Genomic DNA, 27,031 nt, shown 5'->3' on the forward strand with positions numbered 1-27,031 from the left:
GAGGACATTTGGTCATGACGGATTTAACGTGCAACAGACTCCCTTACACGACGGTTCTTCGGTGCAATCGGGTCACGAACCTGAAACCCTCCGGTTCCGAAGCCGAGACCTTACCACCAGGCCACCGCGGCCCCCTCAAAATAGCCCTAGTGTTGCTTCAAACGGAACGTTAATATAACCAAACCAAACCAAACCAAATCTTCTATTTGCTATTAAATCATTCTATACTAATATCCTAAAATTTAATTTAATTCTGTAAAACGAGCAAATAAACATTATTTCATCATTTCTATTGAAATGAACATTGCAGTGTAGGGTTACGCCTCATTCAAAAAAAAAAAAAAAAAAAATAGTAGAGGGACAAAATTTACCTGATGAAAATGGGATCATAAATATTTTTTCTGTTCGGAAAGAATTTGAGAGGGAAACAAATTTGAGAGATCCTATTTTAAATAAATTTTTTTAACGTTCAAAATGGGCAAAAACAAAACAACTATGAGCCTAGTGCGATATTTGGTAATGAAACTGCGTGGCAAAAATGCGTTTTTCAAATTAATTTTTCGTCATAGGGTTATTTACACCCATTTGAAAAAAGAAGAATTCTGAAGCAAATAAAACAATTAAATCAATTCCATGACGCTCATCAAGGCCACACGTGGTAAGAATCAAAATAACCATTGCGTGTACGGAAATATATTAACTGAAAATCAAAATAGCAACTGCATTGTTCCGCATGAATTGTGATATGTCGCCTTTTAAATTCTTTCATTTGAAAATGATTCATAGCTCTCTGTTTTTTAGATTATTCGCACATAAAGGAATTGATTTATATCTACTGGAAGCTGAATGGGATGACTTGTAGGTAAAATATTTCGGGTTCTAATTCAGTGGACGTCAAAAAAATGTACATTGAATATTTACTATAAAATTAGCTTGGCTACTTGTGATAATACTTGTTTTTTCCTAATTCAGATAATATATCCTTTATTATCTTTATAAAATGGTCCAATTTCAGTTTAATTTAACGTTGACTTTCAAAGATAGACATCCCGTTTTCGAAACTACAGATGGATTGTTTAGAGATGGCTTACTTCGTTTAGAACCACGGAGAGGTGATAAAAATGGTTTCTCAGCTGACAATTTTTTCTTTAAATTTCCACATCGAATAAAAAAATGAAACAGTTAAGTTTTTAAAATAAAGCTTCTTGTTATAAATTTCCAACTGTTTTAACCATCCGTTTCATGAAAACCCTTACGCAAGTGCTCGGGATTTCTTCTATTATTCAATCTATTTCAATGTGTTAAGTAGTCCATGCTTATAAGTCTTTATAAAGCCACTATCTTAATTTAATTGATGTTCAAGTTCGTACTTGTCATTTTTACTTTCTTGTATACGTAGTATAAAAAAAGTGTAGTAATCGTAAAAAAATTGGAACTGGAGATTTTGAAGTAACGAATCTCCACATTTTATTCCTTCTTGAGTTCGAAAAACACATTTTTGGAAAATGTTCGTCCATTTGTCAGTCTGTGACAAAGATAAATCAAAACGATTAGAGCTAGATGGTTGAAATTTGGGTATACGTACTTTACATCAAATTTGCAGATTTCTTTCAAATTTGCAGTAAATTCTGTTCAGAAAATGTCCGTCTGTCCAGCTGTTCCAATATAATGTAGAGCGATAACAACAAACCGAGAAGAGTTAGATTGATAAGATTTGACACAAAGATTTAACATCTATAACGTAGACACCTGTCAAATTTTGAGCCAATTCCAAGTAGAGGTTGACTGTCTGTCGGTCTGTACTTTCAGAAATAAGTAAATGCGATCATTCAAAAACGTAATGACTTAAATATATCAAATGTGGCGTGAGATTTTGTGATTACAAGTGCAGTTTTATGTCAAATTCTTGTTTCAATTGGTTGAAAAAAATATGTCTAAAGCACAAACTTAACTTTCGGATATTATGAACGAATACCAGAAATGAATCGCCAAATAATTCGCCAAGTATTACAAGACGGATTCAGTAAAAATGCTAAATTCACGTGTTTATTTCGTAACTATTGTGCGTCAGTGACATATAAAGCGTTCTCTGGTAGGAGAAATTTATTTATAACATGAATTATTTCTTTATCTGTCACTTTACATTGTTCATCTGAATTCACAGAGCATTTTTCATTCAAATATACTCACATCCTGAAATGAGTTGTAGCACAGGGCAAATTAATGAAGGGATTCTCTGTCACAGTAGTCTAATCGACTAGCAGTCCCGATGAACCAAGCAGTCACGGGACGGACACAAGTCTGCCTGTCCTAGAGATACCAAAAATAATAAAAGAAAACCCACCAAAAAATACAGGGAATAACCTACATTTTTATTTAGTGATTATTAATTCTAATTATTAATTATTATTATTTTTTATTAATTCCGATTCTATGTTGGTTAAAACAGAGAATAAGCTATTACTATGCTACTGTGTATCTCTTGATGAGTCAGAATCGATCACCAATTGAATAAGCGAGCCATGATAAAATTGAGTACAAAATATTAAACGAAAATTTTTGTAATTTGAGTACTTTTAACAGAATTTTAAATGAGTATTTCAATTTAAATATATATTACTTCATTTATATAAATATTTCCAATACATGATTAAAATGAATTTCAATTATCTTAATTTATATTTCTCTTTCTTCTTCGCTTTCCTTTATCTTTTCTATTCGATACTACTTTCATCTGCCCCACCCTCCCCCCGCACTTACCCTGTAAAACAGAGAAAATTCATGTCAATTAATTCTTTGTGAATAAACTTCGAAAGTGATTTGAAGTTTAAATAGTTAAAGACTTCCCAGCAAGTGCGATTAATTAATTTTCTTTGATGCGTACGTCAGAAGCGAATTTCTGTAACAGATTATTTATTAATAAGTGCCGAGTTTAGTTTGACTCGTTCTCGGTTAATGAGAGATTTTAAAATACAAAGTTGGGAAAAGGCTTTCCTCTGCAGGCATATATTTTGAGAAACTCTGATAAGATGTTTTATTTATTTTTCAACTTAAGAAACGCACAGTGATAAAAAAGTGAAATTTCCTGTTAAAAAAGGATTTCCGGCAACCTTGACAGGGTTTCGTAAAAACACTTGCTAGTAATGAGGTGACCGCGATATTAATTTTAAAAACTAAACATCAAGGTCTCTGTTGTTATGAAAAGAGTTCAATATGTAGATGCTATACTATACTATATTATGATATACCATATTATACCAACCCTATTATAATATACTGTTACTATATTATACTATATCATACTATACCACGCCATATTTTATTACCATAAGCCATAACCATAGTATATTATAACATGCTGTACCATACTATACTATATACCATACTAGCCCTAGTAGCACATATATGCAATATTATATGATATTAAACAATATTCGTAATATTCTGTAATATTGTATTATATTAAAGGATATAGTGTAATATTGAACAATAAAGTATAATGTCGTGCAACATGATATGCTACCTAGGATATTGTATTATATGTGCAATGTATTGCATTATATTGTTCTATACTGTACCGTATTATATCTACCATACCGTAATACACTAGTACTATGCTATATACCACACTATATTGTATTATATAAGTACTATATTTTACTATATTATACCATACCGTTCTATACTAGTACTATACTATACTATACCATATCGTGTCATACTATAAAATACCATACTATACTAATACAATATTGTATATATATATAGTATATATACTATAGTGTATTATACCATACTATTTTGTTCTATTCTAATACCATACCATACTAATCCATTCCATATAAAATGCCCCAAAAAGTCATATATAAATTTGAAGTGGTCAATGAAATTTGTCTTGCACTTGTGAGTCATTTATTTCTTACAAGTGTGGCAATTTCTTTTAAATATGATGGTAAAGCAATGATTTCACATTTTCAGTATCATTCGTATATAGTGGAGCTTTTTTCTGTCATATGAATGCCAGATCTTCCTCAAAGTATAATATCAAAATTCAAAAAAAAAAAAAAAAAAAAAAAACTAGACAAGAAAATATGCTCAGTTTTGCTGTTAGTTGTTACTTTTGAGCAAAACATTTAATAAAAACACCAGCTCTTTTACTTGCAATATTGAGAATACAGTAAATGCTATTAATAACGAAAGGATTATTTAATCCTGCCGTTCAATTTATTTAAATCATTTTGGTACTTAAATGTCTTTTGTTCATATGTATTACATTGTTTTTGCATTATTTTGCAAATAAATCTTTTTTTTCTATTCATTTTGATTGATCCTTTGTTTTTTCAACAACAAAAAAATTCCAGAACACAAGATTTTAAAAACAGCATTATTTCCTTGAAGCAATCAAGAGATAATAATTGCATTCTTTTTATTTGATTAGATTTCAGTGGCTGGCAAAAAAATCTAGTTCCCGGAAATTAAACACCCATTATCCAATCTGATTGTATATCGAAGTATAAATGAAAAATAATGTATTTGCTAAATACGCTATGTTTATTTAGCAAGATGCATTATCTTATAAATAAAATATTCAAAAGCGTGTCGGACACAAATATGTCGAAAGTAGGAAAAATGATGCAATTTATTTTTACATTCAGTTCCAAAATAAAAAAACACCTTTCCATTTCTTAAATTATCTTCTATTATGACAACCAACTTTCTATTTACTGCCGAAGTATTTCTGATTCGAAGAGCTATAAAACCTTGTCCTTTTGTGTGAGAGAGTTCTTAATTCGTCTGCCATTAGCCTGAAATTGGATAAAAGTTATAAAAAAATGGGTAAAGAAGAAATGGCGACGTCGAAAATAATAATGGATTCTATTTTTAGATATTTGATTATGCTTTTTCCTGTTCTTTATGGTCCTTGCTGAAAATGTTGCATGATAAGATTGATATAAACCATGAAATGTTTTGTATTTAGGTGTCATCAAATTTTGTAAAAGAATTTACGCGAGGCTTCCCAAATGATACACATTTTCAATAACTATTATTTAAGCAATTTATAACATGCATGAAAGTTTCAAAAGCCAAATTAATTAATAATTAGTCGTGACTTAATATTGTTTTATGGAAGTGTGGCGGGCAGATGGTTAGTGTTACGATGTAGTGCAGAACTCCCTTCCCCTTATTTAATGTGAAATGGACTAATGAAAGATGCATTAATTAAATGAAATAGCATAATAATAATTATTCGCGGCGTAATAGAATGTATTAATTATGTGTTGAACAAATAATGAGTGTGAAGCGATAGCATTTAATTTTTCTCATCCCTAGAATCTCTCAACGAAGGATTTCTTTTGCTAATGACATCAAAATGATAACATTTTATACTAGATACAAATTAATAATCTAATATATAAAAATGAATTTTTGTTTGTTCGTACTTTATGCACTGATGTACTGTTCATCCGATGGTGATAAAACTTTGCCAACTTATTGCTTGTACTTGCGCAAAGGCTATAGTCATGGTACAGTCATTATATCTAATACATAAAAATGAATGTTTGTTCGTATTTTATACGCTGCTGTACTATTCTTCCGATGGTTATATAACTTCGCTTTAAACCTAGAAAATCCATGTTTTCAACATGGTCACTTGCATGTTGGATGCTCACGAGTCAGACAGCCAAGAAATATATTTGTTTTTGATGAAGATGGGAAAACGAAAATACCTAATTGTCTACTCTAAAGCACTTGAAAAATAAAGTAAAAAAATGAAAAAAAAAATATTATTTATATTTATCCTTTATATATCATTCAATTTCATTGAATGTATTCATTGTCGAGAAGAAAATAAATGCCATTATTTCTATCATTCCTAATTCAACAAGACAGCTATTTCAAATTCTAAACGATATTTCCAAAATTATTTCTTCTGCGGCAGTATCGCGCCGAGTGCCAGCTGGTAGGTAATAATTATGAATGACGAATTGAAATCTTCCGTTGAAAAAGAATGCGTCATTATGCCAGTTTATAAATAAGTCGATGTTTGCTGTTCCTCTGACGGGTTATCAGAAAAACTAAATGATTTCCGAAATTTACAAAAGCGCAGCATTTTAAATTTGTGATTAATTTATTTGAATTTTATAACTTCTTTGATGCGATGTATGAGATTATTAAATATTTATTCCAAGTGTGTGCACCTTTTTAGGCACCATATATTTATTTAATATTTATTATTTCAGGATATATTTTTTTTCTCAGGAATTGGAATGAACTATTTTACCAACTCTTTTAATAAGCAATATCAGTTTCCTTATTTAAAAGCATTTGCAGTTAATAATAAAGGACGGCTGAAATCAAGTGTCATGAACACATTGTGAAAGTCATTGGGAAATAAATTCCAGTGGAAGAAACAAAAAATATTTCAAAAATTCAGAAAAATGGCCTAAATTCAGAAAACAATCGCATCTTGTAGCATTGCTACATTCTATAAACAATCACACTGTAATCATTAATAAAATAAATTTTAAATTTTAAAATAATGGATAAAAATATTTCTGCAATTATTCTGCAATATGCTGCAATATAGTTGGATGTTATGGTGGAAAAACGTCAATATTCTACTTACATTTTAATTAATTAAAATTTTAAATAAAAAACCCTCTCCAAGATGCACTTTCCCACCGTTCAATGTATAGGCCAATTTTGGTAGCTGTAGTTCGAAATTGTCTTGACTGTAGAGCGCTAATATACACGACACACACATACGCACACGTACGTGTTCAGACACACGCACACGCACATAGACGCTCAGACACATGCACACACACGTACACGTTCAGATACAAGCACGCGCACACACACACATCTTTATTGTTAGTAGAGATAATGGCTTATGTGACATCGTCTCATCTCTCCTCATAGACAGTATTCAAAACTCCGACGTCCGTTTCCAAACAACACACAAATTCCTTAATAATGACTTCAAAAAAAATTCTTAGAGGAAAAAATCGTTAAACGTGTGTCAAGATAAGAAATACTGTGAATATAAATATTTACTTTAAAAAAGGCCGGATTTATAAGATTTATGTGATTTACTTTTCACGCATTTAGTTTAACTGCAGAACTGAATCTTATTTTTCATTAATACATATCTATGTTTTCCATTGCATTGCAGTGGGGAACATATTTGAGACACAGTGTTTTCATGAGAAATATTTATATGGATTATTTTTGAGTATCCATATTCCGTTTATACTTTAAAAAAAAAAAATCTTTTTTCCCTCTTTTTCTTATTAATTTTTTTTTAAATCTTTTCCTTTTTAAATGTTGCTTTCCCAATTAACCCAAGCAAAAAAGGAAATGAATTCATTAATTTTGTGTAAAATATACTTAAACATGTTTTAGAAATTAATTAAATTAATAGGATGTCATTGAAAAGCTACTCCTTTTTAAATTTTAAAGTAGTAAACGTATTTTTTCCTTCGCAATAGTATTCTTTGAAGTTGTTGAGTAATAACATTAATATTTCAATAAATTTTTAATTAAAAGTTATTTAAAATTTAAAATACCTTTTGTAGTAAGCAATAACTACTCAAGAAATAACAACATGCCAAATTTGATAACTCTAGGATCATTATTCGATAGATCATTTTGGACATTTTTACATCACATATGTGAATATATATCGAAATTTATAAATAATATGCCAATTGATAAGTTTTATCATATTAAAAAGCATTTTCTGAATTAAGTTCTCTCATGTACATATGAACAAGTCAAATAAATAAACTTTGGCATGTATTTTTTTTATTCAAAAATTATAGATGTATAAAAAATTTTAAGTTAAAAAGGTTCTCGAAAAGAGATAGAATTCCGAAATGTAACCACGATTTTTCTCGATATATAACGAAGCTAAACGCAAAAAGAATACTTCATTTTTCGTTCTCTCTTTTCAGCTGGATCGTACTCCGGTGCACTGGGCAGCTTCCAAGGGCCACATTGAAATTCTGAGCTTACTTATTCAGGCGAAGTGCGACATCGAAGTCGTCGATAAGGTAAGAATGTCCCACATATTTTTCTTTGTTCTAGAATACTCTAGATCTTGTAATTTGATATACTGTATACATATATAAAGACTGGATACATTCGCATTATCGGATGATCATAGGCATTCCAAAAATCCTTACGCCGGGATAGCCTAGTTGGTAGGGCGTTGGTTTCGCCTCCCTTGAGTTGAGAGATCGAATCCAGCCTACCGAAGACTCTCTGTGTACATGGTGGCTGGTGTAAGTGTAAATCTCTCGTAGCCCTACAATCATCCAAGTCGAGACAATACCACTGAGGATGGTGGATCAGAAGTGATCATTCTCTGTTTCAGGTTTAAATTATGGTCCGTGGATGAATGAATGAAATCTGCCCATTGAAAAGGGCAGTGACGCATGAGTAGCTAAGCCGTACTTTTGGCTCTAGATGGCGCTACTGAAACAAGAGACGCTAAAACTCGGCTTAAAATCGCTGACTTTGTCAGCAGATTTGTCTGTGATAAGTGCCATAAGCAACAACAACAAAAGAAAGCTTAAATAACTTTAAATAAAAAAAGATCAAAATATAAATAGGTTTTTGCGGTTCTGTTAAATCCGTTGTACTGTTGTGTGATCGGAATTGTTAACATAACATAAAAAGAGGCTTGTTTTTGGAGCGGAGGGAGATATTAAAAAAAATTAGTAAAGAGAATAACATATAAGAATTACTAAAAAGAAAGACTGCTTTGAAAACATGCAAACTATATTTTCATTTTATGCATCGATTATTTCCAACAATTCGATCATCAAACTTTTTGAAGGCCATTGGCTTTTACAATTATATTTAATACATTTTAACTTCTGCTTTTATTTAACGTTTGACATTGATTCATTGTATCGCCTTTTTTTGCGTCAGTTTAACATAATCAGAGATTGATGATGTTAATATCATCAATCACATTAAGATTTACATTTTTGCCTATTCGTAAATTTTATCTTGAAATTTTATGTATTTTAATGTTGATACTTTTGCTTTTATGTTTTAATAAGAATGTTTAAATAGTCTGCTGTACGATTTTATCATTTACTTGGCGCAGCATAGTCAAAGATGATTATTGGGCTAATAAACCGCATTAATCAACCTACAATTCAATCATATGATTTTTTTTCTTTAAGAATATTGCATGAGAAAACTTCTAAGATTCTAATTAAGGATCTATATTTGAGCTAAACATGAGTTTGCAACAATATTTATGCAAGATGTGGCAACAATTCTTTCTGAAAATCCACCAAAAATCTTTCTTAGTCGAGAAGTCTGGAAAAGACAGGACCATTAACAAGCATTACTAGTTTGAGTACCCCTAGAGCTAGCATTCAACTAATTGAACTAATTGCTCTTAATTAAGCTCCGCACATAAGCGACTCTGTATTTTTACCTCTAGGGTGGAGCATGCAATGTACATGCTGGGGTCATCATAAACATAAGGTGCTAGTGTTTTAGAGAGAGATAGTGTCTTTTCTTTTCCTCGTTTTATCGTGTTTAATATACTATACAAAGAGAGAATATTATAATCATCAAAAATCGTAACTTCTGGATTTAGTACTCCATATCTTAGACCTTAATGGGTTTGAAAAATTACATTTTCTGATTGGGACCAGTTTGTTAGGCAAATATGGAACACAAAAATTTCAAACAAAGCAAGCGAGAGGAATGATTGATGCTTATCAATTTTCATTCAAATCAAGATCAGTATCTAATTCTTGTTCTACTTGAGAGTGCAAAATATCCAAAGTTCATTTTTGGTTTTCTTTATTAAAATATAAAATCTGAAGAGCAAAATATTGTGTTAGTATACAATAAAGTGGAGGGGAGAACAATACTTTTTCTTAAATTTCTTAAAATCTTAGAAGGAAAAATGTAACCAAAATTTTTTCCATTTGGACTTCACAACTCTTATTTACAATGTGGGGTTATCAAAAATCAGATTTGACTGAGGCAAATTTCTCGTTTCTTAGATATTTAAAACCACGTTATGGATAGATTTTTTTCCAAAATGAAATGATTTATGATAGTTTTGAAATGTCTTCGAAATGTTTAATTCTCTGGAATTAACTTTATGCTGTTTTACTTATATAATTTGCCCAGGATAGGACGAAAATTTCAACATGCATTTCGTTCAAATAATTTTGCTGTCGAATAAAAATTCATGCCTACCTATTTTCATCATCCCTATCAAATGAACCAAACTTAAACAAACCGTCTTAGATTAAATTTGATTAAAATCAAGTTTTTTACAAATCTAAAGAATGGGCTGATGTTTTTCCCTATATCTTATCTTAATTTGCAAAAAAAACAAAAAAAAAAAAAAAAAAAAAAAACATTCAAAGTTTGAAGATGTCTAACAGAGCATCAATCCGTACCCTTGGCAGAAACGGACAGAAGCAGAGCCTGGCGTGGTGTTGATCTGTGGAACCTTGAAACCAATATGTTCAACAAAACAGTGATTTATTGCATTTCACAATTTCTTATAATGCCGAAAGTGATGTAATAAGAGCTTGAATAATACATAAAAATGATAAATATTATTATTTTTTATGAAGTTAACTGTTTAGTCACAAAAATACTCGTTAATAATAATCTTATAAAATAAAATTTTCATACAATAAAATACAAAATATGTGCATAAACATATAAAGTACCATTTGATACGCAAATTGCTAGTATACGTGATTTTTTTTATTTGCTTTTATGTTTTTTGAAGAAATCGGTGATTAAGATGAGACGATACCTTTTGTCCCATAGTTGCTCAGATGAGACTTCAAGTACTTAATGGGTCTGTTTGAATGAATGACCTTATTGTCTCGAAATAGCGATTAATATCTTGTAATCATTATTTATAGAAAGCGGAACAATTTTAAATAAAGTAATAAAAATTATAGTAATAGTATAGTATAGTATAGAATGTTACGTAATTATACATCGTATAGGAAGAAGCAAAACGAAAGGAAGAAATTTTGTAGTGCATAAAATTTTAAATTTGAACTCATACTTGGTATGCTGATGGGAATTTAAGAATCAGAAAATAATTTTGCGTTAACTATACTAAAAAAATTGGTTTTTAAATGAGAAAACTAATTTTTTTCATTGATCTTATTAGATTATTTTTACGTTTATTTCTCTTCTTCCTTAAAGCAGATTTTTTTTTAAAAATTTGTGTTGAATTACTTAGAATATAAATAAGATGCAAAAATTATATTCATTTGTTACTTGAATTACTTCTCTATCATGTCAATTAAAAGTGTTTAGATAATCGAAATTTGCTAACCTTCCTTTAAATAAGTATTTTAGATACTGCACATTATGGCCCCCTTTTTATTTAAGTAGTTCAATTACACATGTCAAAACATTTTTAAAGTATCAGCATGTTAATGATTTATTTTAGCTTAATTAATTTTTTAAAACGAGTATGTTTCTTTTATTAAATTATATATCTTATGACTGCGTGCTGGTCCCTCTGCTTTTATTAACACTGGAGTATTTAATTGAATGTACTGAAACAGATAGGAATTTGACATATGAGACTTGACAAAATGCTGATGTAGATGTTTTTGTTCATAAAGTTTCCTTAATTTCAAAATTTTTTATTCGGCATTTCGGCTAATAACAGTTTTTTAGTGGGTCTCCGGTAACCTCCTTCAACCAGTGCCATTAGACACGCGTCTACAATGTGCCACTGATTTTGGTAATGCAACCATCTAACTACTGTTTCAGAATTCCTTTTAAAGCAATTTCGGGGGAGTTAAATATAAAAAATTGAGATTTAGTTTAACATATAAAATAAATATTATGCTCCAAATAATATATATATATATATATATATATATATATATATATATATTCTGATTTAAAACAACTAAGTAAAAAATCCTCTATAACTACACTGCCTTTTGAAAACTGTCACATTTTGGTTTAAAACTAACTTTAACAAGACTTTACCGCATACATCCATAAAGGCATCAATATTGTAAGCCATTTTAGCTCTGATCACTTTTAGAAGCTCTATAGTAATGGTTGTATCAACGCATAAACTTTTTAATTGAATTTTCCAATCATCTAATTGGTGTTGTTAATTAAAAAGAATTCCTTATGGGTTTGAGACATTTCCTTAAGCTTTGCTCTTAATACGCAGTTAATGGAGATAGTAATTGAGTGAACTCGCAGTATCCCTTTCACTTGGATAATTTGGCATGTCCATTAACTTAAATGATACGCATATTTGAAAAATACATTCATTTGAAATCTCAATTTACTTTTCATTGCTAATTGAATGCAGGATTTTTAATTCTTTAAATCTGCTACTTTCAGATATTTAAGTTCATTCTACTTTTGTAACCTTTTATAATTTCGTGTAATCAGAACTCATTTGATGATTGTTTTTCTTAAGTTTAATAAAAACGTTTTGGTTTGTAATCCGCTCTGCAATTAGGAAATTCCATCGGGAAGTGTGCCGATTGTACGGAAGAAATATTGATGTCTCTGATGAGACGATTTGGATGAATTCATTTAGCTATTCTGATGGCAGTCTGGAGACATTTAAAGGACAATCTAATAGCATAGCCATATATAAACTAATGCAATCTGTTTATTTAAGGAAAGGATTGAAACACGTGATTCTTGTGCTTTTTTGACAGATTGATTTGATTTAGAAAAAGTTTGCTTGGAAACGGAAATTGTAATGGAACTATTTTATGCATGTGAAAATCAAAGTTTTCCCGATAATTTCATTTGGAAATCTAAGGGTACGATGCAGAAGAAAAATGAATGTGATGGAGATTTTAGAGAGTTAGATATTAGAAGGCTGGCTCAATTTGTTTTTGTCACATGACTCTAATGTTAAATGAACTGCCTCCATTCTGAAATACCAATTAACATGAGGAGTACCTCTTCCAATGTGCAGATAGGGCATCAGTGGACATGCAACCCAGAACTCATTTAACACGAACTGCTCAACGTAAATGGCGGGACAGTATAATCAGATGTCCACCGTCAAATTCTGAAGGCGATGTTCTTTTATCTCTTACATTCGCCTGTGAACAAACACTTAAAACTTTATATGCCTCGATATAGACACCTTAGCTGATCAAGAGATTTCACGATTATATTTGTTCTTTCCTCAGAAATGTAGCTGGATTCATACTCCAGATATTATAGATCTCTAAGTGTGTTTTCTCCTTTATTCTGCGCAATGCTCTTTGAGAGTCTCCAGAAAAAGAAATCCAATGGTATTAGATCTAGACTCTATGTCCGGACTATCCAATCCATGATTCGGGAAAGTCTTTATTTATAGTCTTACTGGTAGGTAAAAAGAAGAGTTAAAAAAAGATCATTGATGAAATTGATTTTTATGTCTGATTTTTAGTGGAATGACTGTAAAATCAGAATAATGTAGTTACGATAATTAGAGCGAGACTTTTCTTCATTTGTGTTTTTTGTTATAAATAAATGACAAACAAAACTGATTCTTAACTGTTGAAAAAAAATTTCGAATTTTCATTGATTTATTCTGACACGATGAAGGTGGAGTCACGCGTTATTAACTTACGAGAGGATTTCTTTCCTATATATAAAGCGGTAAACGATAAAAATAATGCAAAAATCTGCATTTGAATTGATTTAAGGAATTTATTTCAGTGAGAAGTAACATAAAGTAAAAGGAGCAAATCGTGTTCAATTCATGCGGCGTTTCATTCAACTAAAATCTAATTCCACATTACTTCGTAATCTGCAGTGATATCAAGACCTAATTCCTTCATATCCAGCATCAGGTGCGTGACATATGGCTGCGCATAGCAAAATGCATTAAAGAATGAGATCCCGCCCATCATACCGCTCTACGATTTTGCATGGGAGCAATTCGAACTTTACTTATTAACTATACTTTGAGTGTCGTCATTTTTTCTCGCTACTGCACACGCAGACGACTGAATCTTCATTATTATTTTAAACTTTCGTATCTTCCAGACCGCCTTTTTTTCTTATAAGCTAAGTCAGTTTGGATTTCATTTCCAAAATGAAACTCGTCCGCAATCCCTTATTTTTCACTAAGGCCGCAGCAATTCTTGGAAATTTCAACGTTAAATTTGTAATATATATTTGAGTCCATTTTAAAGTATTATTTTACTGTATGCAAACTGCGTGTATAAAACGCTTACCAGATGTTTATTTGCAACTTCCTGCACAGCAACATGACGTCTTCTAAAACTTCATTCTTGATGGATTTACAAACGATTTCAAATGCAGTTCTTATATTTTATTTATCTATATTTTCATCAGTTCTCTCTCTTATTTCAATGTCACCAGTCTCATGTCTTGATTTTATTGAAGAAATCTCAGACATAATCCATTCACATATTTTTGATAATTTTCTGGAATTATTCATTCAGACTTACTAAGTATCTTAGAACCCTTGACATCACTTCATCGTTTCAGTCATCTTTTGTTCTTGCTTCTACTTCATTCCACGATAGTTTTTACAAGCAAGACATTCTATATTTTCCTTTGTTGGATGTTCTTTCACGTTTGTATATTTGGCAATGAAGTGGCTGAACAAGCAGCGAAGTTTGCAACAAATATTTCAATCTATTTCTAATATTTCGAATTTTATAAATAATTCGTACTATTCATAACTATTTCTTACATTGACACCGGAATTCGAGTTATTTACGAAAAAGTGCCAAGCTCAAAAGGGTTTTAAGAGACAAACAATATTTACTCCATTAAACATCCCATTAATTATTGAATTGATTTACCCAACAAATTGATACAGTTCTCGTCTGATCGAGAGTTTGCCGTACTTGACTCATGCATAAACATAAGCTGTTACTAAATGGAGACGAGGGACTTGTTTTCCAAAATACAGACTGCCAATGACCAATGTCAATTCCACACAGGGCTACAATGAATATTTTTCAATCTTTTTCGCATTTACTGATCTTCTTGTACTACTCTTGCAGACAAAAGTTATGCATGCCCCTTTTCTCGCTTTCTTTAAAATAAATTAGAAGAATGACCTTTCAGAATTTCCAAATATGTTTTATACATTTTTAGCTTAGAAACATTTTGTAACATATACTGCTTGATTAATTACCGGTATATGATTGAATCTCTAAATTAAAATTTTAATACAAGATCTCATACCGCATCATATGTTTGAAGCGACATAATAAAAGCTAATTACAGGCTTCGCATGATTCTAGAAAAATTCTTACTTGCGGGGCAGCATCACTAAGTATGTCCCGTAAGTAAGGAAATGAATTTCTTCATGGAGTCAAAATGACTCCGTTGTTAGTTTTCTTTTTCGTCTTTTGAAACAGCATTGGAATTTATTTTGGAAACACATTACATTCTAGAAATCAAAAATATTTATAATGTCAAATGATGTAATATTAAATATTGGAAACGTGTTATAAGAAAAATATAGACAATCTTTTAATGAGTATTTACTTATATATTACGGAATGACACTATTATTAAGAAGTGTTTCAATTTAACAGACAGAAATGAAGAATACAATATTTTAAAATATTATTTTCTGAATATTTCTTCATTCTTTTTGCTTTATTCAAATTAAAAGTTGTTTCAGAGTCATTTCATAGATAACAACAAAACCTTTGAAAAAGAAAAACTCGGTTATACGCATGTGTCCGTACTTAGATCTTTGCAAATATACTGCTGAAAGAACAACTTAAAGGTTCTTAGGAGATGATTGTATTCAAGGACAAAATGCCACGTGATAATCAGAGTTAAAGAACAACGCGGAGTCATTTTGAATCTCTTCTCCAGTTACGAGATACACTGATGCGCCAAAGTACTCCAATCATCTTCAACAGTAAACAAATCAAAGAAACGTAAATGCATTTACGATAAAAATTTTGAATTTGCAATGAATTGAAATATATATAAATTAATTGAATTATTGCCAAATTATACAAACATAAATGACAATTTTGAAAAGAATTATTTCCAGCATTAAAATCTGAAAAGAAAATTGAAACGAATTTATGACATAAAAATGTGCTTGGAAGATTTCACGATGGTTTGAACAACATGCTAATATTTTTATTCCCTTTTTAAGTAACTTGAAAATGTATATAGATCACATCTGACATCAAGGATTTCCGAAATAATAATAAAAATAGCTCGAAAGCTCTTATCGAGAATAGAAAGAAATAAAAATCGGAAAACAATCGTGCTTTGTGATATTTTTCTATTTGTTTTATTTTGTATACAAGAAGCGTGATTTATTTTCCATATAAAAAAAGCAGTAAAAAAAATGAAGATGGCGCGTGAGTTAGGTTGTAAAGTCTAGCATCAGAAGTTGTGAATTATGCGAAAACAAGCAAAAAAAAAAAAAAAAAAATGCGAGTTCGAATCGACTTAAAGATGTATAACAAGCACGAACATGAAAACATGAAGAAATATGAAAATAAGCGAAGTACGAAAAAGTTTCACGTTGTACCAAAGCACGAAAATAAGAAATATGTAAATTATATTCTTTGAAGTTCTGGATGTCTCGCATGAAATACAGAATGTATTAACACTGTAAAATATTCTGAATAATCTTCTTCCTCTATGTCTCTGGAATTCTTGTTTTTGCATTTTATTTATTTATGTTCTCCTCCGGAATGGAAATTGTAGTGCATTGAAAAGCGTTTTTTTTTGTTAAATTTATTTTATGCATGAATTCTTTTGGAATAAAAGCATATCTGGACATAAAAGTGTTCTATTAGTCAATTTCCCGATTTTTAATATTTTCCTATAAAGCTTTTATCAATATATTCTTTTTAAACGAAATATCTCGCATATGCTAATTATTAAGAAAAATCTTTCGCAATATATGAGCCGAATGTAAGTTCTAAAGTGATTGCGGATCAATGTTTTTATTGCTTCATTTATCAGTTAATTGTTGCAATTTTTTTTTAAATTCTAAGAATGATTCGATTTTTCAGTATGTCATCAAACTTGGTATTAGTTTAAAAGAGGTCATGGGAATTTCTTTTCCAACAATAAAAAGTTCAAAAACTCATCAGCAGGGGAGAAATAGCGCTATATGTAATATTGTTAAACAAAATAGGACATGGAGACATCGGTTTAAAATAGTTTTCAATCATTTCTGAAACGTGTTACAAATCATATTTATTGTGCGTTATCTCAAAAGCGCTGTTTATGGTAATAATATAAACAATTTGGTGGAACTGAAAGATGCTCCACACCGGCATGGACGTAACATTCCTCCTGAAATGCTAAGAGCTACTGTTTAGAATGCAGTCATGCGATTCAACTTGTTTTCAAAAAAAAAAGGACGCCACATTGAACAAGCTTTGAAACATGTCTCAGAAACGATTAAACACATTTTAAACCGATGTCTTCATGTCTTATTTTGTTTAAGAATATTAAATAGAGTGAGATTTCTTCCCTAGTGGTGAATTTTTGAACTTCGTTTTTTGGTAGAAAAGAAATTTCCGCAACCTCCTTTAAACTATTAATTTTAATAGATTAAAGTTAATGACATTTGATCTAGTAGATTTCCTTTTATGACCCTTTCAAAGTGGAACTTTCATTATAACCACCCTGAATATTGGCATGACAGTATTTTAGGTTTGATATAACTATCTTTATTTTATTTTAAAATTTTAATCTTAATCATTTAGCAACAATAAAAATGTGTATAAGGTCATCGTAAGGCAATGTAATATAAATATACATCTTTTAATTAAAGTACTAAAAAGTATTTTTGCAGATATATTTACAATCACTGTTAAAATTCTATTAAAATTAGAATAAAAATATATAGAAATAAAATTATCATTGAAAAGCTTTTTTTTTTGGATTTTAAGGCTGTATTTAAAAATGATATTAAAGCGATATTTTAATTTTATTTTTGCAATAATATGCTGTGAAATTATAAAAGAAAAAGCGTTAAAATTTTGATTAATTTTTAATACAAAATATAAATAAAATCCCTTCTCTTGATACTAATTTACTATATAAGAAGATTATTTATTCTACGAGACTGTAATCTAAAGTTTGAACGATGCTTTAAATTATATCTGTTGCATTTTAGTGATAGTATGCTAGCTGATAAATATGCTCTTATCGGATTATTAGGAGTTTGATTGAGTCTTGGATATTTTTCGAGTTCCAGCTAAACCATACTGTTTCAATTTCTTTATATTTTATTGTTTTACTTCCATAAAAACTTAAGTTTCAGAGTTACACGCAAGGCATTTGTATTCTTTTTGTTTCAATGGTTCGGATTTTTTTTTTTTTTTTTTTTTTTTTTTTTTTATGAAGCAAAATTTCTGAAAACTTTGATATTATCCCAAATATGAAAAATAAAGCATTCATTAAACACAAGCCAATGAAATTTCAACTCAAAATAATAATTTATAAAATCATTTTCATATCTATCGATAAAATTATCGATAGATATATTTATGGATACAAACGTTCAAGAGGTTTTACTTTCCTGTGAACAAAAATATAGAGAAGATATTGTAATCGTCGAAAACTGTCGGAATATAATATTTTAGCAAAGAGAGTATTATTTAAATTATAATCGCCCAGAACATTGTGAATAATTAAATGTGCTTTCAAAGTGGCGAAATAAATTGGCAAAATCGGTCTGATTGTTGAGATTGGAAGACTATGTTAAAGTTCCACTGCGAAATTTCTTTCGAAAATAGCGCAGAATGGAGAGCATCAGCTCAGCCATTGGTGATGCATCTGAGAGGCCTGGTTTAATTTTTTTTATATTAACGTCTCCTTTTAAGAGCAACACTTGGGCTATTTTGAGACTGACCTCGAAATTTTGAACCCTTTCTGATGACGAAGACGGCAACTGAGTTGGCGCCCCTACTTTAAACTTCCGCACTACACCAGCGGGAGGACGTTTGGCCCCGATGAATCTAGCGTGCACCAGACCCGCTTAAACGACGGTTCTTTTGTGGAATCGGCTCTCGAGCCTAAAACCCTCCGATCCCGAAACCGAAACCTGGCTACCAGGCCATCGCACCCTATCTGTTAGAAGAAAGATAATCTCCATGATACACGAGCATTTGTCGTGAAATTTCAATTCGCCCACCCTAAGAATAATATTAATTACCCCCCCCCTCTCCAAGCTTCCACACCAGCGGGAAGGCCCCGACGGATTTAGTGTGCACCAGGCCTCCACTTTAAACTTACCACCAGGCCTCCGCGATTGTTTGGGAGACTTGAATTTTTATCTAAAATAAAAGTCAGTATAATGGTTGGGGCTGGAAGTTGTCAAGAGTTTCGTAAAAGGAATCTATAGTGAAATAATGAGTTTGTGACTTTTTTCAAAAAAGAGGATAGAAGGGTAAGGGCAGGTGGCCATCAAAGGTATTTTCAGAGATACTGAGTTTTCATACAGAAAAATTAGAAAAATCCATCTAGTGGTTGGGGCCGAAGCTCAAATTCTTTGATACAATAAATTTATTTTTTGCTCATCCATTTGGTAAGACAATAATTCTTTGTATTTTGTTTTCACATAAACTTTAGTTTAAGTTTTCATTGTATTCGTGAAATAATTTTTAAATTTCTCAACAATAAAATATACCAAAATTAAATAAATTAAGTAATTTTGCATAGGACTTTCAAAATAAGAACAGTGAAAATGATGTAGAGAAAGAATAGGAACACGTCAGAAAAAAATAGAATAACTATTCTCTAATAAATAACTATTTTTAAGTTAAATGAAAATTGTTGTTTTTATTTAACTTAAAATTAACTATTTTCATTTAAATTAAAAATAGTTATTTTCATTTAGCTTAAAAATAGTTATTTTCATTTAGCTTAAAAATAGTTATTTTCATTTAGCTTAAAAATAACTATTTTCATTTAAATTAAAAATAGTAATTTTCATTTAACTTAAAAATAGTTATTTTCATTTAACTTGATGGAAAGTGAATTGAATTCTTTCTATTAAATTTGTTGATTTATATAAATGAATAGTTTGGTGCTGATCTATTTAAAAATTTCAGAATTCATGCATTCTATATTAATCGTATTAGGAAAATATACGGTACTTTTCCGTTAGCCAGGCGCAAATGTCGCCACTTGTGAACCAAACGCGAATTTGGCGGAATTCTACATTATTTGGCGATTTTTTGCAAGCCCCCAGCTAACGGAAAAGTCAGCGTGATGTACATTGAGTAGATATTTTTTTTTTTTTTGCGCAACTAATAAATAGTCAAATTTAGAAATAAAAGTAAGCAAATTTCTGTGAAACAATATGTGGCAAAGAATGGCAGTAAATACACATAGAGTATATTTCCATAGTAATTATTATAATTATTGCCTTAATCAATCAAATTGAGACTGCATGATTATTATGAACTTCAATCTTTTAAAATAAAATCGTTTCAAGCTTGAAAATAATTTAATATATACATTTAAATCCAAAAACCTTATTCTGAAATAAAATAAAGAAATTGTTCTTTTCTACTTCAATCTGAAAATCTACGGTCTTTTTTGACGGATATGCATATTTTATGAGAGAGTTGAAAAATTACCCGAATTTCTTTGGAGGAAAAAAAGCATTGCTTTCTTCAGAAACTTGCACGTTTTCAGCGAAAAATTTAATAATAAAATTATCTTTCTAAATTAAAATTCTGAGTATGGTTCGCTTTAATATGATTTCTTCAACAAAAACGGAGATCTCCCTTTTGAGGATTTTAATGCATTTTTTTTTGCCTTCATGCACTTTTATTTTAATTTCTTTGGAAAAGTTATTATATTAAATAGTAATCTCGTCAGTTTTTCCGTGCAAGTCGTTTTTATTATTTTAAATTAGAATGAATAAATTTAAACACCACCAGTAGGAAAGCCCTTCTCTAACGAAATTCATGCATCATCCAAGATCTAAAAGAAAAAAAATTGCTTCTCTATTCTTGTAATTTCCAATTTTCATTATTATAATAAAAAATCTGAAAAAAATGGAGAAAAATCCGTAATTGATGTTTAATGTGTACTTACTAAATTATATTCTTTTTACATCTGAACTTCCACTTTTTTTATTCGTCTTGCAAACTATCTTATAGATGATAAATCGGTGCATTTTTTTTAACTTTCGAGAATGGAAAAAAATCACGCGAAAAATAATTAATGAGCAATGATGCTTTGAATTTTAGGATTACAATATAATCTATTGTCGGAAAATAGGCAAAAATATATATTTAAAAAATTACTGAAATTCCGGAAAAATTTGTATGACTAACTTTTTAATTAATTAAAATTACAAATTTTTTTTTTCCAAAGTGCATGCTAATTCTCCAAGATATACATGTGTCAAATTTGGAAGCTGTAGATGAAACGATCTGGCCTGTAGAGAGCTAATATATATAAATATACATTTATTTTAATAATAGTTGAGATTTATGGACGACGTTAGCTACCCTTTTAAACGTGCAAAGTTATAATTTTTTATTGTTTATATTTAAAGGAAGAAGCAAAGTGTGAAACGGCATACGCATAACAACAATTCAACCAAATAAATAACTAAAAATTCAATTCACTCATTTATTTTGAAAATTATTGATTTAACCAAATATAAAAATTTTATCACGTTACATAGAACTTTAAAAAAAGCGATTGTTTTTAAGAAATTACAAAACGAGGAAGTAACTGTAGATATTTTCATCCCACACGCACATACCCCACCCCCGCCCCACTACCACCAAAAATCGAAAAAGAAAACACTGGAAGTTTCAATTTTATTAATTTACTAGCCGTCTTTGGTTTCCACCTGGTTCGTCGGGAGACATCAAATTGTAAAATAAATTAAATTTGTATGAGTTTAATAGCCTAACTCCTGTTTTGTTGATTATATATATTAACCATATTAATAAAGTCCCAAGACATCAAAGCGTTTATAAATTTAATTCTTTGTTTCATCTTTTGCGGTACCGAATCATGACGTTTATAATTATTATGCAAATTGCATCGATATTAAACCAATTTCTTCTCATCTTCAGCTTTCAATACTCGTAGAAAAATAAGGTATCAATAAAATATTTTATGAAATGGAAAAAATGATTTGAATTTCAAAGAAACTTTGTAAGGAATTGCTAAATTTAGGCAAAAAATTGCTAAGATTTAGAAAAAAAAAATGCACCACTACTAAATTGATATTATTCAGAGATAATTCTTTTAAATTTTTAGACGCTATAAAGATCGTTTTTGTGTCGTAATATTTTTGGAAATAATTATGTAAAAAAAATCAAAATGTTGCCTAATTTTTAATTAATAAAAATTTTAATTAAAGTTTCTAAGCTTTCTTCCAAAAATACACATTCCTACCTCCAAAATAAAAATATATCTAACATATATTAAAATATATCTACTTAATTGATAGCTCTTGGTCTGTCGTTTAAAGCGCCAACACACGTAGACGCATATACACTCTACTTTATTGTTAGTAGAGATTTATACGATAAAAGCAGCTCAACAATCTCCACTATCTGAGAAGCAAAACTAAAGCGAATCTATCACATGTCATTGCTGCGAGCAATATATCTGGATTTGTCCCATCTACGGCCTGCTGAAAACAGTCTTTGAGTTCATCCAGGGAAAGGTTGATATACAGAGGACTTAGATTCGTTATACTGCCCGAAATAAAGTTTGCTGTTCCTGGAATCTATTTCATCTTGCAGTCTCAAATATCCTTCGAACTTCATAAAAAATATCCGAAATGAATGTCTTCACCGAAATTACAGTATTAGATGGGCATTATTTTCCATGCTGATATTTCAGGAAGCACATCGCTTTCCAGTGAAGCGATAAGAGCAAGTTCGCGCAAAAAGAGAGAGATAACGCTCATCGATATTTCGACTAAATATAAAGAGATACTCTTTTATGTAAAAAGGGGTTGCGATGAAAGATGAAATGAAACTGTTCCAAACTGTTTCATGGTGGGAGAGATGTATTGACTTTATCATGTACTTAACGGCGTTTTGACAACAACCATATACTAAGGTTGAGGGTGTTGACATTCCACTGAAAAATGTGCTTTATCCATTCCACATGGAGTTAATAAACACTATTACTCTTGTTGAATTTGCGAGATCCCGGTTGATATTCTTTTGGCAACATTGGGCAATATACTAAATAGTGCAGTGACTGCAATTGTTACCGGTACAAATGCATTACCCTACAACTGATACGTGTAATCGGTGATTCAGGAAATCCCCAATATCTTATCCGCTTCACAAATATGCATGTGGATGAATCTGATGCATGTTCTCCAGCATGTTGCACGGCAGTGACTTTGTAAAATGTGGCCTGCGATTTGGTTAACATTTCTCTATTCGACTTATTTCTTCAAAGTATTGGGTAAATTTCAGTACTCCAGGATAGGAAATGGATTATTTTTTTTCTGTACAAGTTTTTCCTATTCTTTATTTGGGTGCGAAAATTCTGCAATACAATAGTAGCTGTTAAACTATCTGTATAAAAATACTTAATCACAAATAGTTGATACTTTAATTATTATTAATAATATATGATAATATCGAATGAGGTATCACTGGGTAGGTAAGAAACAATTCTGATGTGCATAAATAATTTTTTTTCCAGTGTTCTCTATGTTTCATTTTTGGTACTTGCTTTTAGATTTTTAATTGAAACAATGGTGACGCTCTCTCAAATTTTTTTGCGACCATTTGTTTCGCTTTAATGGACCCAAAGTGTTAGCAACGTTGTGACGGATATTCTGATTTATGTTGGTGCTGTGAGAAAATGTGGACTGAAGATCAATTTAAACATTGTGTCTTAAAACAAAACAATGTCGTTGGTTTATCAAATCGTGTTGAATTTTAAAAAAACGGGGTATGGGAAAATGATTATGAAATAAAAATATGTTGTTCTCTGACTGATCTTTCTAAAAAAATCAACTTTAGATTAAAGGAAACAGATTTTGTTTTTTTTAGACTTCTTTGAATTATATATTAATGATGTTCATTCAAAGCCACTTATCCCAATTCATTCTGATATTCAATGGAAACATTTAAAAAAGTGTTAAAGTAATTACTGGGGGTCCGATTCTTACGTTTGTAATTTATTAACGCTGTTGATTATTATTTATATAAAAGCAGTTTATTCGCGATTGAGAATAATCATCTCCTTATTTTCATACTTTTTAGATTCTTAGCTTTGGTGCTTCATGTATATATATATATAGAGAATATGACATGCATTAACTCGAAAAAATCCTCTGAATCCCCTAATCTAATGAACAATTTTTCAAAAACATGCAATTAACTTTATGTGAACTCATTTATTTTGGGTACCCAGGAGTGAATAAAATAAATAATTCCATGTACCAGTTTGAACAAAACATATACATTAATAATTGTATTCAAGAAATTTCAAGAAAAATTAAAAAAAAGAAAAGAAAAAAAAACACATTTTTATGCATCAATTTAAATAAAAAAACACAATTTCACGAAAAATTGCAACGAGACTTCAGTGAGTGAGGAAGAGGCAATATTCTTAGAAATTGCGAAATTTGAAATAAAATAACATTTTATCCCCTTCACACAAAAGACATCCTCCGAATGACTTTCTTAAAGTAGAGCACAAGATTTCGTGCATGTGTGTGCTATAAAGGAGTAGACAGAAAATTTACGAAAACACTTAATTTATTTACATATTATTTACACATACTCATATATAAGGTGACGGGGTTGAAAATTTGAAGTTCGTTTCTACAAAAGTTTTCCCTTTTTAAAAATTTAAATCCAGACGCTCACTTTGTTGAGTTATTTCTTCCTTTTAAACATTTTGGTAAATAAATACTTTCCCAGTCTGCTTCAATTACTTCTTGTGACAAGATTGTATCTAAGCCCTTAAGTGCACGCTCAGGAAAAAGTGGTTTATATTAGAACCGTAATTGTAGTTCTTCAAGAAATTTTTGCTGTGCAAGTTGCTCAAAATGTTGGATCTGTTATTAGAAATACTTTTTCTGTGGTGCCTTTTCGAAATTTTATGCTGGCAGCTCTACAAAAATTTGCTGTTCGGATTGCTCAAAATTTTGTATTGGTCATGAGAAACATTTACTGTGCTGGCCGTTTAGAAAACATTTATTGTGGTTGGGCCACATTTTGCTGTGTTGCTTGTGGAACTCATATTGTGTTTCTTTATGAAAAAAAATTGTTGGAATCATATAGTGAAGAAAGAGTCTTCAAACATAGAGAGACGATGTTGCAAGGAGGAACATTGGTTGCTGGATAAGTGTGTTCCTCAATCTTATGGCCTGACATAGCCAACAAGCCGGAAGTGAGAAAGGAATTTACCATATATTCTGACAAATGCGCTGAGCTAATCATATCATATCGAACTGAAAACCACATTCTCTCAAACCAAATATTTAATCTTAATATGTTTTTTCGATCAGAGACAACATCCTGCCTAACAGGATATTGATTCTTATTGTATTGTATCCGCGGAAGCCTCTGTAAATTTGTATTTTAACGAATCACCAAAGGCAACGCTAAAAACTTATGTCGAAGTAAACAAGTCGTTTTCACAAATGCGTAACAAAAAGTAATTTTAGAAAACCGCCTGGTACTTACTGTATTGTTTCTTCAAGGATATCATATAGCGCAGCATCTGAAAAAATGACAGTCATTGCAGATTTGTTTCCCAGCACAGCATTATCTTAGAAATGGGTGAAAAAAGAGCCACAATTTTTATCATTGTGATATAAAGTGCTCAGTATGAAAAGTCTTGCTCATGGTCTTCCTTCAACAAAGCAGTTTTGTTGAGTATAGAATAAACAAAAGAAAAGCCATTTTAATATCAAAATCATTCATTTCTGACAACGAGAATTGACTTACTGATTTGGCCAGAATCATTACTTTGACTTTTAGTAGTATTAAATATTTTTGGGAGTCGTGTCGTTTCAAGTCAATCAAAAGATTTAAGCATTCCAAACAAATGGACAAGTTTCAAAAAGTAATAGACAAATCAGCCTAAATCTAAATTTAATAAAATCTCATCATTTTACATTACAGCCTAATCTTATCAATCAAATTTCATCAAATATATCCATAAAAATGTAACCATTCAACTTGAAATACGAAGTGGGGATTTTTTTTATGTGCACTTTCTACGCAAAGGGCATAAGGCGTGCTTATGAAAGAGAGTGAGAGATTGTTCACCCATAAACACGCATTCTTTTCACCCATATACAAACAATGTTCGTCAAAGAAGAAAGGGCCGATAGTGAAAAATGGGTTGAAAAAGCAATAAATTCTCATATTCGCTCAAATTGTCTTTCATATGTGAGGGCCTGCGGGCATGTGCGACACAGTTTTCTTCTGCAGTATAAAATAAGTTAAATAACCAAAGTGGTTCTTGCACTGTGTTTGACAGAAAATACGTATTAAATAAATCATCACTTGTATTATCTGATTTTGGGATTTTAATAACTGGTCTGGTGATTGATATTTGTTAAATAATACGAGATCACTTGAAGGACGTATTGAGTCGATGATTCAGGCAATTCCCAATATCTTACAAGCTTCGTGGAAATTGTTATGCCGGGTTTACACTCGGCCAGTTATAAGATAGCCAGTAGGCAGCGCATGGGTAGAAAGGGATTTATGTTTGCCACAATTTCAAAACATAGATTCAGGCATTCCCTGCTTGGCTATAAATTGTGGTTTCAGAGTACTTGAATTTTTCTTTTTCATCGCACATCGTATTTCAATGATGGCAAAATAAAAAAAATAAAAGATCAACATACCTACATTTGGAAAACTATAGAAAAAAAAAAGACAAATAATAAAAAAAAGCATAAACTCGCACTAGAAAGAACAAAGAGTAAAAAATGTCGGAATTGATCTATGGTAAGTGATCCATTTTTTTCACTAAAAAAAAAAAAAAAAACTGCCAAATTTTACTAACGCATGCATAGTAAGAAAAA

The 27,031-nt window shown here is 30.5% G+C and overlaps 1 protein-coding gene across 1 annotated transcript in view; it reads left to right on the top strand.

The window, feature by feature from the left end:
- Window positions 1-27,031, top strand: part of LOC129989312 (ankyrin repeat and death domain-containing protein 1A-like) — a 158,355-nt gene that overhangs the window by 72,612 nt on the left and 58,712 nt on the right. Inside the window, exon 3 of the mRNA XM_056097758.1 lies at window positions 7,959-8,057. Within this exon, the coding sequence (XP_055953733.1) occupies window positions 7,959-8,057 (99 nt within the window). The remainder of the gene's footprint in view (window positions 1-7,958; window positions 8,058-27,031) is intronic.

The sequence above is a fragment of the Argiope bruennichi genome, chromosome 10 (genome assembly GCF_947563725.1).
Source record: "Argiope bruennichi chromosome 10, qqArgBrue1.1, whole genome shotgun sequence".
In the NCBI taxonomy this organism is placed as follows: Eukaryota; Metazoa; Arthropoda; class Arachnida; order Araneae; family Araneidae; genus Argiope; species Argiope bruennichi.